General features: G+C 42.2%; 1 protein-coding gene across 6 annotated transcripts in view; it reads right to left on the bottom strand.

Moving 5' to 3' along the window:
* The window catches only part of LOC126427299 (putative zinc finger protein 66), a 138,579-nt gene that overhangs the window by 53,248 nt on the left and 64,092 nt on the right, over positions 1-21,239 (bottom strand). Inside the window, exon 7 of one of the 6 annotated variants that reach the window (XM_050089604.1) lies at positions 19,825-19,943. The exons of the other annotated variants lie outside the window; for them this stretch is intronic. Within the exon in view, the coding sequence (XP_049945561.1) occupies positions 19,920-19,943 (24 nt within the window). The 3' untranslated portion in view covers positions 19,825-19,919. Of the gene's footprint in view, positions 1-19,824; positions 19,944-21,239 lie in introns of those variants that run through there. 6 annotated transcript variants of the gene reach the window in all.

The following is a 21,239-nucleotide window of genomic DNA, read 5'->3' as shown; positions in this document are numbered from 1 at the left end:
TATGGGGCAAATTTCAATGTTGGATCAACTACAGCGCTGATGTCTTGCAAGTCTTCATAGATACAAGTAATGCAAAATCCGGGATGGAATGTAACAATATTATGAAGAGCAAAGTTGATTGGTTGGTTGGTTTTGAGTATAAAGGGACCAAACTACATGGTCATCAGTCCCTTTTTCCTGACAGAAGCAAGGCTCACGGAACAGAAATATCCGACACCACACCTAAAAAGAAAACAAATGGAAAGAACAAAAAGCGGAGAAAACATCCATCAAAAGGAAAAGTAGAAGAGAGTATTAAAACCATAGAGCATATATTCTGGGCTGGCTGATCACAATAATAAAAGAGGATGAGCAAGCCACTCTGCAACACATTAAAACGTCCATCCCAAAAAGACAAGGTGAGATGAGCACACGTAGGGAAAAGACGACCACGAAGACAAAGAAATGCAAAGAAAGTGTGACAGAGTTACAATGGAGGGAGGGTGACGACCTCAGAGAGCAGACTAAGTGCCCACGAATAAAACGCAAAACTAAATCTGCTGTTGAAACATTGTTACCCAACAACAAAGGTACGGTGCTGGGTAGGTTAAAAGTCCACCATAGAGTGGCTGAAAGTGGGCATTTGGTTGGTTGGCTTGTGGGATTGAAGGGACCAGACTGCTACGGTCATCGGTCCCTTTTTCAAAAATTTCAAACACCCGCAGGAATAAAAACGAACAATGGAAAAGGCTGCAGATGACACAGGACAAGAAAGACTTAGACAGAGAACAGACAAAAGGAATTAAAATTGCACAGAGTGTGACTGGTTGGCCGACCATAGAGACAAAAAAGGAAAAGCCAACCATCTACATCTACATTTATACTCTGCAAGCCACCCAATGGTGTGAGGCGGAGGGCACTTTACATGCCACTGTCATAACCTCCCTTTTCTGTTCCAGTCGCGTATGGTTCGCGGGAAGAATGACTGTCTGAAAGTCTCCGTGCACGCTCGAATCTCTCTAATTTTACATTCGTGATCTCCTCGGGTGGTATAAGTAAGGGGAAGCAACCACCAAGAAACACATTAAAAACTCAGTCTAAAATCTTAGGCCGAAGGCCAGACTCAACACAAAAAAGGCAAACACTTAGATTAAGTGATAAAAAAAACCCTGCCAGAATAAAACGCAAAACTAAGCCTGTCATGGCAGTGTCATCTGTTAGAAAGGGCAGGGAGTATATCAGGCAGCGCAAATGTCTGCCTGGGCACGGCTGAAAGGGGACAGGTCAACAAAATGTAGACCACCGTCAAAGCCGACCGACAGCGACATAGAGGCGGATCCTCATGAGGCAGTAAATAACTGAGCGACAGCCGGGTGTGACCAATGCGGAGCCGACAAAGATCAACTGAGTCCCTGCAAGTGGCTCGCGTGGATGACTGCCGCACAGTTGTCGTTTCCTTCATAGCATAGAGTTTGTTGGATATTGTCAGATCGCGCCATTCAGTGTCCCAAAGCGTGAAAACTTTGCGGCGTAAGAATGCTTACAAATCAGTCTCCGGGAGGCCGATGTCCAGAGTTGGTTCACTGGTGGCCTGTTTGGCCAGGCGGTCAACATGTTCATTGCCCAGGATGCCGACATGACCAGGGGTCCAAGGAAAGACCACAGAGAGGCCACAATGGGCAAAACTATGGAGGGACTCCTGGACAGCCATCACCAGATGAGAGTGAGGGAAGCACTGGCCGATAGCTCGTAAACTGCTCATGGAGTCGCCACAGATAACAAAGGAGTCACCTGAGCAGAAGCAGATATATACTCTAGGGCACGAAAGATGGCAACCAGCTCAGCAGTGAAAACGCTCTCGGCTCTGAGTACTATGGGACTCAACTGCTGAGGTCATTAGTCCCCTAGAACTTAGAACTAGTTAAACCTAACTAACCTAAGGACATCACAAACATCCATGCCCGAGGCAGGATTCGAACCTGCGACCGTAGCGGTCTTGCGGATCCAGACTGCAGCGCCGTTAACCGCACGGCCACTTCAGCCGGCTGAAAACGCTGCAGCCAGCCGGCAATGAATGTTGTTCATAGTGGTCCCCTAGAGTGAGAGCTTAACCGACACGGCCAGCAACCATCGAACCGTCAGTGTAAACAACGCCAGAGCCCTGATATGTGGCAAGGATGGAAAGAAAGCGGCGGCGGAAGGCCTCTGGAGCGACTGAGTTCTTCGGGCCCTGTGCCAATTCAAGCCGAAGGCAAGGGCAGGGCACACACTATTGGGCTGTACACAGAGGGGCCTGAAAAGGAGGTGGAAGAGGGAAATCCCCAAGCCCGGAGAGAAGCTCTCTGACACGGACCGCGATCATACAACTCGACCGCGGCAGACATTCTTGGAGATGGACGACAGACCGAGGGAACAGGAGACGATAATTAGGATGCCCGGGCAAGCTACAAACATGCGTAGTATAAGCGGCCAGTAAACGTTGGCGCCGTATCCGCAGTGGAGGGACACCTGCCTCCTGAAGTATGCTGTCCACAGGGTTGGTCCGGAAAGCACCAGTGGCAAGTCGGATCACGCTGTGAAGGATTGGGTCCAGGACTCGCAACACAGACAGGACTGGATTAACGCCTGGTAGGGCCGTAAGAGGGTAGATCGGTCGGCACCCCAGCTGGTATGGCGCAAGCATCGTAGAGCATTAAGATGCCGCCAACTCATCTGTTTAAGCTGCCGAATATGTGGAATCCAAGTCAACAGGGCATCAAAAACCACATCCAAAAACCGATGTGTCTCCACCACACAAGAAGTTCGTCGGCACGATAAAGCCACGGCTCAGGGTGAACTCTTTGTCGTCGGGAGAAATGCATAACGCAGGTCTTGGCAGCCGAAAACTGGAAGCCATACGCTACAGCCCAAGACTGCGCCTTGCGGATAGTGCCCTGCAGCTGACATTCAGCAGCTGCAATGCCAATGGAGCTACAGTAGAGGCAGAAGTCATCAGCATACAAGGAAGCTGAGACAGACGTTCCCACTGCCACAGTGAGCCCGTTAATTGCAATTAAAAACAGGCAGACACTTAGGACTGATCCCTGTGGTAGCCCGTTCTCCTGGACTCGGGAAGAACTATGGGAGGCCACGACTTGCACACAGAAGGTACGATGCGACAGAAAATTTTGTAGGAAAATCGGCAGTGGACCCCGAAGACCCCAATCATGAAGCGTAGAGAGGATATGATGGCGCCATGTCATATCGTACATATTCCGCATGTCAAAAAAGACAGCGATGAGGTGCTGATGGCGGACAAAGGCCATACGGATGGCTGACTCCAAGCTCACCAGATTGTCGGCGCCAGAGCGGCCTTTACAGAACCCACCCTGAGACGGAGCCAGAAGGCCCCGAGACTCGAGTACCCAACTCAGCCGCCGGCGCACCATGCGTTTGAGCAACTTGCAAAGAATGTTGGTGAGGCTAATGGGGCGGTAGCTGTCCACCTCCAATGGGTTCTTGCCAGGTTTCAAAACGGGGATAACAATGCTTTCCCGCCATTGCAACGGAAACTCACCCTCGACCCAGATATGGTTGTAAAGGTCGAGAAGGCGTTGCTGGCAGTCCACTGAGAGGTGTTTCAGCATCTCACAGTTGATGCAATATGGCCCGGGAGCTGTAGCAGGGCAAGCGGCTAGGGCACTGTGGAATTCTGACTCACTAAATGAAACATTGTATTATTCAGGATGGCGGGTGTGAAATGAAAGGTTCCGACGTTCCAACTGCTCTTTAATGGAGGGGAAGGCCAGTGGGTAATTTACAGAAGCGGAACTGAGAGCAAAATGGTCTGCTAAGTGGTTTGCAATGATGTTGGAGTCAGTACAAACTGTTCCATTCAGTGAGAGGGCAGGGACGCTGGCAGGGGTCCGATAGCAATAGAGGTGAATGATCTTGGCCCAAACCAGCAATGGAAAGATATGGAGGCCAATGGTGGAGACATATTGTTCCCAGCACTCCTGCTTGTGTTGGCAAATGAGGCAGCAGGCCCGCGCACGGAGCCGTTTAAAGGCGATGAGATTTTCTAATGAGGGATGCCACTTGTGACACTGGAGTGCCCGCCTGCGATCTTTAATCGCCTCGGCGATCACAGGCGACCACCAAGGCACAGTCCTTCGCCGAGGGGACCCAGAAGAATGGGGAATGGCAGATTCTGCGGCAGTAACGATGCCGGTGGTGACCGAGTGAACCACCGCATCAATAGCTTCATTAGAAAGAGGTGCAATGCCGGTAGTGGAGGAGAACAAGTCCCAGTCAGCCTTATTCAGAGCCCATCTGCAAGGGCACTAAGAAGAGTGACACTGTGGCAGTGACAGAAAGATCAGAAAGTGGTCAATACCACACAGGTCGTCATGCACACTCCATTGGACAGATGGTAAGAGGCTAGGGCTACAGATCGAAAGGTCGACGGCTGAGTACATGCCATGTGCCACACTGAAATGTGTGAAGGCACCATCATTTAAAATGGAAAGGTCGAGCTGTGTTAATACATGCTCAACAGTGTCGCCTCGACCTGTGGCCACTGACCCACCCCACAGAGCGTTATGGGCGTTGAAGTCGCCCAGTAACAGGAAAGGTGGCGGCAATTGGGCTATCAGTGCAGCCAGGACATGCTGCGGGAAATCACCATCCAGTGGAAGATAGAGACTGCAGACAGTAACAGCCTGTGGCGTCCACACCCAAACAGCGACAGCCTCTAAAGGTGTTTGTAGAGGGATAGACTCACTGTGAAGAGAGTGAAGGACATAGATGCAGACACCACCAGATACCCTTTCTTAAGCTGCCCAGTTCTTATAATAACCCTGATAGCCACGGAGAGCGGGGTTTCGCATCGCTGGAAACCAAGTTTCTTGAAGAGCGATGCAGAAGAAAGGGTGACGGCTGAGAAGTTGTCGGAGCTCAGCAAGATGGTGGAAGAAACCACCGCAGTTCCACTGGAGGATGACATTGTCCATGGCTGATAAAGGCGTGAAGGGGCTGAGGAGGCTAATTACGTCACTGGGTCACCTGCAGCCACCGATCGAGGACTGACAGGAGCGACATCCATCGCATCCGAGGGACCGGCGAGATCGAGGTCCTCAGGGGACACAAGAATGTCCACCTCATCCTCAGAGCTTGTAGGTAGCGGTGGAGTATGTGCCACTGCAGGTGCCTTGGTCTTAGGGGTCTTCAATGTCGCTTTCCCTCACTGTTCCTTTGGTTGCCCTAGCTTGGAGGGCTTTTTTGGTTAGTCTCCGGGACCGAAGACTATCGTGAAGCTCGACGACCAGTGACCTGTGGCTTCTTCAGCCACTGGTGGGTGTCTGCTGTGCCGCTGGTAGGAACCTGAAAAGGGAGTGACCCAAGGGATCCCTTACGAGCGAGAGAAGCCAAAGAAGACTTATGCTTCTCCAGTTTAGAAGCGGGGACTGGTGTCCTGGTGGTTGAGGGGGTGCTGCTCCCAAGGTAAGTGGTGCGGTAGCAACAGAGAGAGAAGGGGGCAGGTGTGGTCCTCTGGCTCTGAAAGCTGACTGTATGTCATGCAGCTGATGGAACTGGAGCAGGAGTGACAGTGGCGGCATAAGGCGACATCATGCGCACGGGATGAAGCCATTCAAATTTCCGCTTAGCCTCAGTGTAGGTCAGTCGATCCAGGGTCTTGTATTCCATTATTTTCCGTTCCTTCTGCAGAATCTTACAGTCCAGCGAGCAAGGGGGATGGTGCTCTCCACAGTTGACACAGATGGGAAGCGGGGCACATGGAGTATCAAGATGGGATGGTCGGCCACAATCGCGACATATGAGGCTGAAAGCACAGCGAGAAAACATATGGCTGAACTTCCAACACTTGAAGCACCACATTGGAGGAGGGATATATGGCTTGACATCACAACGGTAGACCATCACCTTGACCTTCTCAGGTAATGTGTCACCCTCGAACGCCAAGATGAAGGCACTGGTGGCAACTTGATGATCCCTCAGACCACGGTGGATGTGCCAGACGAAATGGACTGTAAAAGTAGATCTCGGTGGAAAATAATGCCCTGGACCATATTTAAGCTTTTATGGGGAGTGATAGTAACAGAAACATCCCCAGCTTTGTACAAGCAAGCAAGGCTCGTCACTGGACAGAGGATGCTGTTTTTATTAAGACTGACCCTGACCACATTTTGGACAAGCCCTCCACCTCCCCGAACTTGTCCTCTAAATATTCTACAAAGAACTGAGGCTTCACGGACACAAACGATTTCCCGTCAGCTCTGGTACAGACGAGATACCGGGGCAAATACCTTTCACTGTCATTCATAGCCTTGCGTTCCTCCCATGGTGGGGCCAGGGAGGGGAATGATTTGGGGTCATACACGTTAGCCTTGAAATGAGCTTTCGAATGCTTAGAGACTGCTGGTGGCTGGCCACCAGCAAGAGAAGATGTGCCACGCTTCATTGCGTGTCATCCACCCTGATGCCACCTACTCCGACCAAGGGCCCTCCCCCACGTGCACCACCCAGCCACAGCAAAGGCCACCTGGCAGGATAGCCATTGCTGGGAGTCTTGATGCCCCATGGAGATGGGCACCTACTACTTGGCAATGTGGGGGGTTAACGCTGCAGGCATCATTAGAGCGATCCCTGTGTTGTCAGGGGGCTACAACCAACAGGGTACATGGCCGCCCCACCACAACGGACTGGCTACCATGCCAATGTGAATATCTTGGAGGAAGAAGAATGGAACATGTGGGGTGTCAGGCACGGAGAACTGCCAGACATCACTGAAACTGTATTAGGAGCAAAAGTGAAGCATCTACAGGGAAGCAATAGGGAACAGATGACAAAACTACTTTTGGAATTGTTGTTGTTGTGGTCTTCAGTCCTGAGACTGGTTTGATGCAGCTCTCCATGCTACTTTATCCTGTGCAAGCTTTTTCATCTCCCAGTACCTACTGCAACCTACATCCTTCTGAATCTGCTTAGTTTATTCATCTCTTGGTCTCCCCCTACGATTTTTACCCTCCACGCTGCCCTCCAATACTAAATTGGTGAGCCCTTGATGCCTCAGAACATGTCCTACCAACCGATCCCTTCTTCTGGTCAAGTTGTGCCACAAACTTCTCTTCTCCCCAATCCTATTCAATACTTCCTCATTAGTTATGCGATCTACCCATCTAATCTTCAGCATTCTTCTGTAGCACCACATTTCGAAAGCTTCTATTCTCTTCTTGTCCAAACTATTTATCGTCCATGTTTCACTTCCATACATGGCTACACTCCATACGAATACTTTCAGAAACGACTTCCTGACACTTAAATCAATACTCGATGTTAACAAATTTCTCTTCTTCAGAAACGCTTTCCTTGCCATTGCCAGCCTACATTTTATATCCTCTCTACTTCGACCATCATCAGTTATTTTGCTACCCAAATAGCAAAACTCCTTTACTACTTTAAGTGCCCCATTTCCTAATCTAATTCCCTCAGCATCACCCGACTTAATTAGACTACATTCCATTATCCTTGTTTTGCTTTTGTTGATGTTCATCTTATATCCTCCTTTCAAGACACTGTCCATTCCATTCAATTGCTCTTCCAAGTCCTTTGCTGTCTCTGACAGAATTACAACGTCATCGGCGAACCTCAAAGTTTTTATTTCTTCTCCATGAATTTTAATACCTACTCCGAATTTTTCTTTTGTTTCCTTTACTGCTTGCTCAATATACAGATTGAACAACATCGGGGACAGGCTACAACCCTGTCTTACTCCCTTCCCAACCACTGCTTCCCTTTCATGTCCCTCGACTCTTATAACTGCCATCTGGTTTCTGTACAAATTGTAAATAGCCTTTCGCTCCCTGTATTTTACCCCTGCCACCTTTACAATTTGAAAGAGAGTATTCCAGTCAACATTGTCAAAAGCTTTCTCTAAGTCTACAAATGCTAGAAACGTAGGTTTGCCTTTCCTTAATCTTTCTTCCAAGATAAGTCGTAAGGTCAGTATTGCCTCACGTGTTCCAGTGTTTCTACGGAATCCAAACTGATCTTCCCCGAGGTTGGCTTCTACTAGTTTTTCCATTCGTCTGTAAAGAATTCGTGTTAGTATTTTGCAGCTGTGACATATTAAGCTGATAGTTCGGTAATTTTCACATCTGTCAACACCTGCTTTCTTTGGGATTGGAATTATTATATTCTTCTTGAAGTCTGAGGGTATTTCGCCTGTTTCATACATCTTGCTCACCAGATGGTAGAGTTTTGTCAGGACTGGATCTCCCACGGCCGTCAGTAGTTCCAATGGAATATTGTCTACTCCGGGGGCCTTGTTTCGACTCAGGTCTTTCAGTGCTCTGTCAAACTCTTCACGCAGTATCGTATCTCCCATTTCATCTTCATCTACATCCTCTTCCATTTCCATAACATTGTCCTCAAGTACATCGCCCTTGTATAGACCCTCAATATACTCCTTCCACCTTTCTGCTTTCCCTTCTTTGCTTAGAACTGGGTTTCCATCTGAGCTCTTGATATTCATACAAGTGGTTCTCTTTTCTCCAAAGGTCTCTTTAATTTTCCTGTAGGCTCTATCTATCTTACCCCTAGTGAGATAAGCCTCTACATCCTTACATTTGTCCTCTAGCCATCCCTGCTTAGCCATTTTGCACTTCCTGTCGATATCATTTTTGAGACGTTTGTATTCCTTTTTGCCTGTTTCACTTACTGCATTTTTATATTTTCTCCTTTCATCAATTAAATTCAATATTTCTTCTGTTACCCAAGGATTTCTACTAGCCCTCGTCTTTTTACCTACTTGATCCTCTGCTGCCTTCACTACTTCATCCCTCAAAGCTACCCATTCTTCTTCTACTGTATTTATTTCCCCCATTCCTGTCAATTGCTCCCTTATGCTCTCCCTGAATCTCTGTACAACCTCTGGTTCTTTTAGTTTATCCAGGTCCCATCTCCTTAAATTCCCACCTTTTTGCAGTTTCTTCAGTTTTAATCTACAGGTCATAACCAATAGATTGTGGTCAGAGTCCACATCTGCCCCTGGAAATGTCTTACAATTTAAAACCTGGTTCCTAAATCTCTGTCTTACCATTATATAATCTATCTGATACCTTTTAGTATCTCCAGGGTTCTTCCATGTATACAACCTTCTTTCATGATTCTTAAACCAAGTGTTAGTTATGATTATGTTGTGCTCTGTGCAAAATTCTACCAGGCGGCTTCCTCTTTCATTTCTGTCCCCCAATCCATATTCAACTACTATGTTTCCTTCTCTCCCTTTTCCTACACTCGAATTCCAGTCACCCATGACTATTAAATTTTCGTCTCCCTTCACAATCTGAATAATTTCTTTTATTTCATCATACATTTCTTCAATTTCTTCGTCATCTGCAGAGCTAGTTGGCATATAGACTTGTACTACTGTAGTAGGTGTGGGCTTCGTATCTATCTTGGCCACAATAATGCGTTCACTATGCTGTTTGTAGTAGCTTACCCGCATTCCTATTTTCCTATTCATTATTAAACCTACTACTGCATTACCCCTATTTGATTTTGTGTTTATAACCCTGTAGTCACCTGACCAGAAGTCTTGTTCCTCCTGCCACCAAACTTCACTAATTCCCACTATATCTAACTTCAACCTATCCATTTCCCTTTTTAAATTTTCTAACCTACCTGCCCGATTAAGGGATCTGACATTCCACGCTCCGATCCGTAGAACGCCAGTTTTCTTTCTCCTGATAACGACATCCTCTTGAGTAGTCCCCGCCCGGAGATCCGAATGGGGGACTATTTTACCTCCGGAATATTTTACCCAAGAGGACGCCATCATCATGTAATCATACAGTAAAGCTGCATGCCCTTGCTTTCAGCCGTTCGCAGTACCAGCACAGCAAGGCCGTTTTGGTTATTGTTACAAGGCCAGATCAGTCAATCATCCAGACTGTTGCCCTTGCAACTACTGAAAAGGCTGCTGCCCCTCTTCAGGAATTCAATGATTTATTTTTGCCAAAAGGACCATTGTCAGGTACGCATATTACACAACACTGCATACCAATATGAAATGAATCATCAGTCTACCACAATCCGTACAGAATAGCTAGCAACTTTCACCCAATTTTGGAGTTATAAATCGATCAGCAGCAGAAAGATGGGATAATTGAAGAATGTGATGTCGACAGTGGGCAGGAATATTTGTGCAAAAAATATAGGTTTTTGTTTGATTACAGACACCTAAATGCGAAAACCATAATGGATGCCTACTCTTTGCCAAACATCACAGAAACTATGGATCATTTAGAGCTAGGCTAATATTTTTCAACAATGGATTTGTAGAGTGAGTGTCACCAGATAGAGCCTGCATCACAGGACTGACATAAAACAGCATTTCTGGAACCCTGGGGACACTACCAAATCAGAAGGATGCCATAATCATTAAAAAATGCACCTATAACATTTCAGAGATTGTTGGACGCAATACTCAGAAGTTTGAAACTATGAAAATGCTATGTATCCTGATGACATAATCGTCTATGGAAGTGATAGCAAACAGTATATGCAGTGATCAAGGGACGTATTCTTAAGGTTCAAAGCAGTGAAGTTAACAGTGAGTACAATAAAGTGCTATTTTATGATGGAATAGATAGCATACCTAGGACATATCACAAGATGGAGTTGAGACAGACTTAAGGTTAATTAGAGTGTATGTGAATTTCCTGTACCATAATCTGTAAAATAGTTGCAATCATTCTGCATTTGTGAACTATTAGCACTGGCTGATAAGAGGATATGCAGATATTGCCAGTAGGTTACACAATTGTTAAAAGAAGGGTACTAAGTTTGTGTGGTCAGAACAGTGTCAGCATACTTTTGAGGAGTTAAAAGAAGCTTAAACATTGAGTCCAATTGTGGCACTTCCAGATTTTAATACAGAATTTGTTTTATTATGTGATGCATAAAACCATGCACCAGGCTGTGTTATCAAAAGAGGTGCAATGTGCAAAACATCCAGTAGCTTACACTCAAGGCAGCTGAATTCTGCAGAATGAAATTATTCTGCAATGGTGAATGAGATGTTAACCTTATTTATGGACTCACATATATCAAATTTATCTGTATGGTGAAACATTTAGAGTAATAATAGATCATGTGGCATTAAAATGGTTGCTGAGGTTAAAGAATCCTTCCCAATAGACTGACAGGATGGGCAGCAAGACTACGCAAATTTGATTTTGAACTTATGCATAAAACTGACTGGCAGCATGGAAATGCAGAAAGCTGAAGTACAAAAGCAGCAGTATTACATATTACTCCGAATATCAGGGAACTAAAAACCCAAGTAGAAGTCTTAGAGGGAAGTAGTTATTAAAATGGTTGCAGTCTGTAGAAGATAGTGTTTCAGCTACGGGTAAATTTGTTGCAAGAAGAGCAGTATTTAAACGGTCTAAGGAAAGTACAGAAGGAACTATCACCGAAGTTGAGATTGGTTTCAGAACCTGAGCACAAAGACTTGCCCTTTAATTTGGAGTAGCCACAGCATCAATGAGAACTGATGGAAGAAAAGTTTAGATTTTCATTTCTGTAACAGTAGCAGGGAAACAAGCACATCGTGAGTGCTACATAATTCGTGCATAACTTGTCACATGGGGAATACTGAAGAAATTTGTAAGAGTAAAAACTCAGCAACTGTTATTAACTACAAAGGACAAAGGAAGATATGTAGCAATGGAGGAGGCAAATTTACAAAAATGTCACCAAGAGAAAATCATAGTCTGTCCGCGTATGGTAATATCAGTGGGGCAGGATTCCTGTGCAGTGAAATTGCTAATGGGACAAAGGAGGAAAGAGAATGCAATTAAAAAGTGGTCCAGCCAGAATTGTACTTTCAGCAGGTCGAGGCACATGGGCTGTACCCTAGCTTTGACAAGATGGTAGTAGCAGCTAATTTTTACAAGTGGAGGGGTAGATCAGCAATGAGGGTAGAATGAAAGGTGAATGCTTTCTTATTAAATGGAACAGCATGCAATGTAATGGGGCCTACTTTCTGCCTGTCCACCATGATTGCAGGTATAACTCACTTGAGCCTTTCCCAGCCACATTTGTACTGGCCAGAAGACCCCATGGAAGTGCCACCTGCCGCAAATCTAACTAGCTTAAATCAAACTCTGGGACCAAAACTAATGTATTCTATAAACACGCTTCTGAAACAGCAGGAGGGACCAATCTTCCTGGAAATGTTATTGCAGCATGTAAATTCATATTGTGAAAATCAGCACCAGAATGAGACAACACTGACCACTGTCATACCAACAGCTGCAGTGGCACTTGTTCTGCTGAGCCTGGTAATATGTACGAAGAAAGTAAATGCACAACCACTCATGTCACCATAGTATAATCATCAGAATCCTATTTACGTTCATACTAATCACCATAAACTTTAGGAAAAGCAGTGAAAAGATAGCTACATCCAGACAGCCCAACTCCGAAATATGCAGTAACAAACAAATTAATTGTTCCAGTGGAACAATTTCCATAATGTTTAAGCGCACATTAACAACTCAAACTAGATAACAAGGTTTCAGAAAAAGTGAAGGAAAGTTTAATTTTTTTACAACAGAGATAACAATCTGTCAAGCACCTGACAGATGGGATACTAAATTATTTAAAGATCCGAAGACAAAGATGCACAGGGTTTTGTAAAAACATTACATGGTACTTTCAGCTCAGGGAGCTTATAAGCAATTCTAGGCAGACACAGAAATGGGGCAAATAAAAAATACTTTCATTCATTACACATTTTATTGCTTCTGAATACACCTCAATGTATGTATGAAGGTATCATGCCAACTCTGATTATCTGGTGAATGCACTGAAAAATGACACTGGAAAGAGCATTTTTCATGAGGTAAGGAGTTACTGGAACATGTAGTCTACTGATAATTCATGTGTACTACGAACTCATGTATAAAGTGTAAAAGCTATAGCACCTAAATATCACTCCACATTGCATAATAAAGTTGACTGACAAAGAAATAAAATGGCAAAATGGATTGATGTTGACAGGCAACAAAATATGCAGAAGTTAATGGTACCATCACTGATGTAGTGCCAGATATTGATAAGCAAATTTTATATTAATATTTCACTGTTTCATTAAAAACTCGCAATCTGCTGAATTGAGGATATGTGTAAAATAGATTTCTCAAATCTGGAGATCTACAGACTGACTTTGTAGGTAGTGTGTCTACGATTAACGAAGACAAAAGTCTAAGTGCTCATTCATAACATGAATAAGTACAGGCTTCACAGGTTGCACCTGGATGCTGCAGAAACATTTTATCATGCCATCATCACTAATGAGGTCTAACACATGAAACAGTTTCTGTTGCTGTGTTGTCTTATAAATAATACCTGATGTAAATAAGATGATCTCGCATCTCAAAAAAGTTGATAATTCATTGAGATGGCCATACTTCTCTATTTGAAAACAAGTACACATTATCCAGTTTGTGTTCAAAAGTATTAAAAGTGCAAAAGGACTGTTATTCTTTGCTTCATGACATGGTAAAGTTGTCATGGATGCTATTGGTGGTACAATGAGGAACGAAGTGTGGAACCAGATGAAACACAGAAAATATGCTGACTGAGCTACAGATTTTTTATAAGTGTGCACAAACTTAAATTGAAGCAAAAACCTTGTTTAATGGTACTGGAAGATACTTTCTGGACAACAGAGTGAGTGTAACTCACATTCAGCTCAAACATTTTTGCTCATATTCAAAACTATTACTATTTTTAGCTGTAAGCTATCATAATATTGTTGTCACTCTAACCATGAAGCTTGAAAAAACCAATCATCATCTTGTAACTATGGATGCAACCCATCAAAGATGTGCTTGGTATTCAGAGTTGCAAAATGATTTTTGCGGGGATCAAATGCTGGAGATGAAGACACAATTGCAACAGATGCTGTCAAGGAAGTGCATGTTGATCTGATAAATCCTGGATTGTTTGTCACTGTAGAAACTTTAAATGAGAGAGGTATAAAACAATTTCTATGGCATCTCTGAAAATGCAGAACCTATGGTAATGTTTTTGAAACCCATTCCAAAGGCTACAATTTATTCACACAATACAAAAGTGACAGTACTTTTCGTTAAAACTGAACAAATTTGAAAATTAATAAATTAACCAATGACTATTTAAAAAGCAACAGATATTACTTATGTCGTTAAAATTGGGACCTACAACTGTGTTGCAAGATGAATCTTTTAAGAAGAAAATGTAATATAATGAAAAACTGAAAGATTTACGTATTTAAATCATATGATTTATGTATAGTTTTAGTTTTTTAGAGTATTAAAAATTGCATTATGAATGACGCTATTTGTGCGAGCCGTGTGTCCCAAATGCAATTAGTTTTTCACTTTTATCCTCAAGATTTAAAGTTTTAGATTCAATTATTGCACGCCTAATTTAACACATTCCTTATGTATTTGGATTTTAAAAGAAGGGTGCAATTCAAATAATTTCTGATTGAAACACAATTTTAAAAAATTCTTTCAGAAGCTGTCTTTAATTCCACACAGCCAACTGTGTGAACATATTATCAATCATCAGAAAAGGAATGTTATTATAAAAATTAATGAAACTCACTTTTCATACATGTTATTGCCCAAGAGGAAACTTGGAATCACTCTTTCCTCAGCTGAATTGTACTTTTGATTCAACTGACCTTTAATAAGTAAGTATACGGTTGTATTCCCTTTAAGAAATAATTGTATCTCTATCCACTGAAACTACCAGGCCTACTGATCATACAACAAAATCAAATTATTTCCAACATCAATTGGTGGATATTTAGTAGTTCAGTCATTTCTACAATGAAGTAAACAAATTTATTAACTAATTTACAGGGTCTGTCAATCCTTCAGCGCATTTTCTTCATATGAAATTACTTTTAGAATATATGCTCATTTTTCGATGATATTTCAATGCACCCTTTGAGTTGTTCATTAAAATTATTTAAGGGGCTCCGGAACGCCCTATACTTGCAATGTTAAAATAATGCTTATAAATTACATCTTTCCTCACAAAGTATTTGAGGTAGGAAGTTGAACTTTTTACAGATTATTTATTGGAATATGGGCTACAGCTTAACACAGGGATTTTAAAAAATTTTAGTTCAGTTATTAAAGATGATTTTTTTTCAATTGTAATGAAAATTCACAACATTTTTTTGCAATTTTTTATTTATATATTCAAAAATATACAGTTTTTTGGAAAAAGGCTGTGTTAAATTATGCAGAAGGTACTGTGTAACATTTACTGAAAGTTTGAAACAAATATGTTTGGAAGAGAAAACATGTAATTAGTATGAGAAAATAAAAGTTTTGGGAATCGAGCGACAAAGATTGGATTAACTTTTTAGTGCATTCCAGGTCCATAGGATGGATTATTCTCATCCTCTGCAAACTCCTCCTCCAGCTTCCTCTTGTTGTTCCTCCTGTTTACTCTTGCTTGTATTTCTAGACTCTTTACAGCCCTGTCTGCAGCCCGAAGGCGTTCCTTGTCTAAAGCAAGCATCGCTCGTACCATGTTAGAGCCTATCTTCATTCCCATATTTCTAAATACCTTGCACCTTACAATGTTGCCATCATTGAAAGTCGCAACAGCATCATACACACCAAAGTGAAGTGTTTCTATTCCAACAAATACAGTCTTGGGGATTCTCGACCATATAACACTATTTACACTTTCATTGGGGTTTTGAGTTTTTCCGTGAATACACTTTTTCAACAGTTAAGGTGCTTCTAAGTATCTGAAAATAGGTTTTATCACCTCCATTTTTGCATGAGGCAGACTATGCTTATGAGTGTACACTTCACCAGTTAGCAATCCTTTGTTATATTTACACCAACTGTCTTCTTCTTTGGGACACAAGCTATGTTGGGGATTTTCATCGGTTGAAGAAGTATGAAAAAAAAGAGCCCAAACAGCCTTCTTCATTTCGTCGACACTTTGTGTATTTTGCCTAATAGCCATTCCATAATAGTTCTGTATTTTGTCAATTACACTGTCAGTTAACCTTCCCTTCCCATCCAACCCTTTACCATCACTGAGTTTTTGTTTTTTGTACGAAGCTTTCAGTCGCCGAAGTCTTGTTCCCATTCGCTTCTGTACGTGTCCAATACACTCAAATTTCTGCACTACAACATCATCACCATAGGGCTTCAGTCCTTGAACATGTTTGAAACTTTTAGAATCACCGTCACCAAGGTAATTAACATATCGCACTTTATCACATGCCTCAGAACGCTGGAATATACTGGCAGCACCAGCCACTTCCATTCCTCCACTACTGCCACTATAGTTAGCTTTGCAATTATTTTCATGTGTACCTTTATATTTTTGTGGACATCTACAATACTTTGATATTACTGCTACATCTAAAACTTTCCCTGTATACATACTGGTGGCAGGTATTACACCATGAAGAGATGTGTGTCCCCGTGTATGCCAGGTACCATCGAACGCTGCAGTCAAATCTCTGTTACCATTATTTTCCGTTACTGCCTCTTCCACAGCGTTCTTCATAGATTCTATACAGACATCTTCTACTTTAGACCCTATTAGTTTATTATAGGTCGTAAACTTGGTTGGGGGATTTGGAAGATTCATGATGCCACAGAAAATTGCACCTGCAGTAGCACCCTTACCAACTGAACGCAAGGAATAAACAAATCTAATGTTGTGTTCGTAGATTTTGCTACCATTTTCTTCAGTTGCAGTTACTGCAACACTGTTCCAAAAGGTGGTCATGTATGAACACTTATCACATTTCAGTTGTATTTCACTAGCAAGTCCTACGTGCTTTATTATGGAGAGTTCCAGACCAACTTCACTACAATGAATACATCTTATACAGATTGAAAAAATTCCTTTGAGAACCGACATATGAAATATTTCATTCACATCCGATTCACCCATAAAACATTCATAGTTTTCACTCATTGAACCAAGCTTCTTCTGTGAAGTATTTTCTTTCCCACTCTGACTGCTATGGGCAGGTGTACTTGAGAGGTTAGGTTAACTCACTTGGTTATCTTCTTTATTGTTTACAGTAATAACACACACCTTTGGCTTTCCAACCTTTTTCCTTTTCTTAAAAGCCTTCAGAGGAGTTCTAATAACTTTACTTTTACTCATTATTATACTTCAACAGAACAGAGACTCAAGAAACAGAATTAATTACGAATATTTTTGAGATAACGACAGAGTAAATAAACATGAAACAATCGACAATCACACCAGCGATATATATTGAACCATCACAGGTTAGCCACAACACATACTTTATCTCACATCACTAAAATGTACCTGATGAACACGGACGTTAATAATAACACCATTTGACAGCAGTTTAACAGCGCCACAGTGGGTCACGCCCATGTAGAACAGATTTTTAAAAAAATTTAAAAATAATTGTAGTCTTCGGAATTGAATAAATTATATATCTATTAAAAGGTAATAGTCTGCAGATTCAGAAAACGCAAAAAAGTAAAAATTGAACTTTTCATGATTTTGAGCCTTTCCGGAGCCCCTTAAACCGATACCTCAGAACAAGAGTAATTAGATTTTATGTTGGTTAAGTGTCACAACACAGCTGACCCAAACACTACTCCTCAAATATTATGAGAATCAATAGTGGACAGATTACATTAACCTCTCAACAGAACCACATCATTTTATGACAAGAAATTAAGAATGTTCTGACATTTACTCAGCCATAACCTTACTTGCAGATCAGAATTTTTATGAGAAAATATTAAATTCTTTATAAACTCGACAACTTAAGACAATATGATTCATCAGTGAAGACTTAGCACACATCCATGGAGTTAACTGTGTTGCAAAAGATATGTACAATACCAATCCGTGTTTGCAACATCTGTATTCAGACACTGGGCTTAACAGACCATGTGTTGTTTTGAACATTATACATACTGGTTAGACAGAGATGAAAGGAAACACAGTTTACCAATAAAATGAAAAAAGGTAAGGCATATGTACCCATTTCCAACAATTATTTAATTGGTATTTCATGGCATATTTCCCAAATTTTAATATATAACAGATACAAGTAAGAGAGACTTAAGTAATCAACAAAATGTTCTCCTTCACTGTTTACAGCAGTCTCCCAATGTTGGGATGACTTTTTCATTCTGTAACTGTAAAAGTCATGGTGTGATGGTGGAATGACAGCTGCGTAGAGATGGAATGGGAACAAGAAAAGGGCTGGACGGGTGAGAGCAGTGACTAATGAAGGTTGAGGCCAGGATGGTTACAGGAATGTAGATGTATTGCAGGGAAAGTTCCCAGCTGTGCAATACAGAAAAGCTGGTGTTGGTGGGAAGGATTCATATGGCACAGGCTGTGAAGCAGTCACTGAAGTGAAGAATGTTATGTTTGGCAGCTTACTCAGCAACAGGGTGGTCCACTTGGTTCTTGGCCATAGTTCGTCAGTGGCCATTCATGTGGACAGACAGCTTGTTGGTTGTCATGCCCGCATAGAATACAGCAGTGATTGCAGCTTAGCTTGTAGGTTACATGACGGGTTTCACAAGTAGCCTTGTCTTTGATGGGATAGGTGATGTTTGTGACTGGACTAGAGTAGGTGGCGGTGGCGGTGGTGGAGGACACTTGGAACACTTCTTGCATCTAGGTCTATTACAGGGATATTGGCCATGAGGTAAGGGGTTGGAAGCAGGAGTTGTGTAAGGATGAATAAGTATATTGTGTAGGTTCAGTGGAAGGCAGAATACTACTGTGGGAGGGGTGGGAAGGATAATGGGCAACAGTCTGTATATATGTGGATATGTGGATGTGTGTGTGTGTGTGTGTGTGTGTGTGTGTGTGTGTGTGTGTGTGTGTGTGTGTGTGCGTGCGCACGCACAAGTGTATACCTGTCCTTTTTTCCTCCTAAGGTAAGTCTTTCCGCTCCCGGGATTGGAATGACTCCTTACCCTCTCCCTTAAAACCCACATCCTTTTGTCTTTCCCTCTCCTTCCCTCTTTCCTGATGAAGCAACCGTTGGTTGCGAAAGCTTGAATGTTGTGTGTGTGTGTGTGTGTGTGTGTGTGTGTGTGTGTGTGTGTGTGTGTGTGTGTGTGTGTCTGTCTATCAACATGCCAATGCTTTCGTTTGGTAAGTTACATCATCTTTGTTTTTAGATTTATAATTACAAAAACACACATCATGCAATTCCAAACAAATCCAAATGACTTACAGATACAAGGAGATATCAGTGACAGACACTGGATGAGGATCCATGAGTTAAGTTCTTGGGCATTCAGATCAATAATAAATTAGGAGGCACCAGCATGAGAATGAGTTAACCAAAAAGCTCATATCTCTCTGCCCTGTAATTAATGGATGTTCCTCCAGAATGTCAAGTTGCAGAAATGCTTCCTAGCGTGCTTTCTCTCAGTACTATCCTATAGGATAATCTTATAGAGCATGGCAGCAATGAACAAATTAGTATTTATCCTATACAAGCTTGTAGCAGGATTGTGATGTGAACACCTTGCATTAACCTCTCCATTGACCTAGGGAAACTTGCACCTACATGTCACTATGGAACTCCCTATTGGCTTTTACGTTAAATAACATTAATTGCTTTTTATTTCAAGTTAGCTTTCCCAGAAGATAATTCCAAAAACAAGTGAAAACTCCAAAAGATGCCATCATAATTGCCTGTAGGTGAGTAATGCTGAGGGGATCAACTTGACAAGTTTACCATTTCAATTGAAACCCAAGCAGACACCTAGGAATTGTCTGCAGTATGTTTCCTTTAGTGTGTAACCAGTAGTATCTACTTCTTCCAGTAGCAGGTCATTTCTGATTGCTTTTCCATCTTATAAAATGAGTCTTCAAGGGATGACTTGAACTGGTAACTGCAACATTAGTAAGGGTAAAGTGCTGTGCAATATGATACAGGAAGTTTGTTGGTAGTGATCATGATTTATTATTAAACTTAAGCAATGTGATGAACAGTTTAGTGAGATAACACTGAACTGAATCTGAAGAGAGGGGAATTCTGTAATAAACTGAAGAAAGTTGACAATATTACAAAACACATGGACCAAAAACAGAAGAGATGGAAAATTATCAGAAATATAATTTTTCATATGGATGGTATATCACTGCATTGGAACCTGCACAAAAGAGCACTTCTTACCAGTAAGCTGCCTGAGGGATTGATCAGCTAAAGGGGCTGCAGAACTGACCTTGAAATTTGCTTCATCTCACAGTATGGTATCTTTTTTATTGGTGGGAGTTTGTGAAAGGCTCCTCCTATGTGCCTCCTCTTCCAACAACTTTGGATGAACTATGATGCTACATGGGAACAGCAGTGAGTTTACTAAACTGACATGCTTGCATATGCATGGATTAGGTCTAATACCTGGATGCTTAAATGTGTTGACAAGAACTTTGATATTTGTGAGCAGTAAATGATGAATCTGGCCCTAAACACAGCTGTGAAAAGCACCTTAATGTTGTATGTGCACACACATAAAATGTAAGCAATGAGAAAATCATATGGTTCCTTTGTAAATAAAGGCTTTGCAGGCATGTATAGAAGTAAAAATCTGACCCCAATTCTGTATCTTTATTTATGTCAAAGTTATAGCCTTGTGATATCTGATGATTTGAAACATCCTGAGGAACTGCTTATACAGGTATAACTTCTTTCATTGAAATATGAAGATCTCAATTTGTCTCTATGGGTTCCATCTATTACTGAATGTTTCAGAATTTTTTTCATGAAATTAAATTTGCTTTCAACACTGTAATCTCTGCTCTGGAAAGAGATGGGGTGTGAATGGATGAGGGATGAGCCAGGCTGCAAATCTTAAAGACAAAAGCTCCCACAGGGATTTACCTCTGTGAAGTATAGTGACAACTAGCTGTTTGTGACTAGTACTAATCTACTCATACTGCTAATTATGGGAACTGCTAATAGATTATTTTGTATCTATGTATATGTACATTTACTACTACGAAAAACATCACTGTTGATCGTACTACATTAGGCACCTACTTATTTTACCTTGTATCTCCACATACATGGATACACCACTACCCACCTAATGGCACTAATGGCGAAGGGCACCCCATAACCCTGCTGGTCATTTCCGTTCCCATTCCACTCGCAAATACGAGGGAAAGAGACTGTATATGTGCCTCTC

Source organism: Schistocerca serialis, chromosome 11 (assembly GCF_023864345.2).
Source record: "Schistocerca serialis cubense isolate TAMUIC-IGC-003099 chromosome 11, iqSchSeri2.2, whole genome shotgun sequence".
Lineage (NCBI taxonomy): Eukaryota > Metazoa > Arthropoda > Insecta > Orthoptera > Acrididae > Schistocerca > Schistocerca serialis.
The sequence above is the reverse complement of the archived record's forward strand: the minus strand, read 5'-3'. Positions and strand labels throughout refer to the sequence as shown.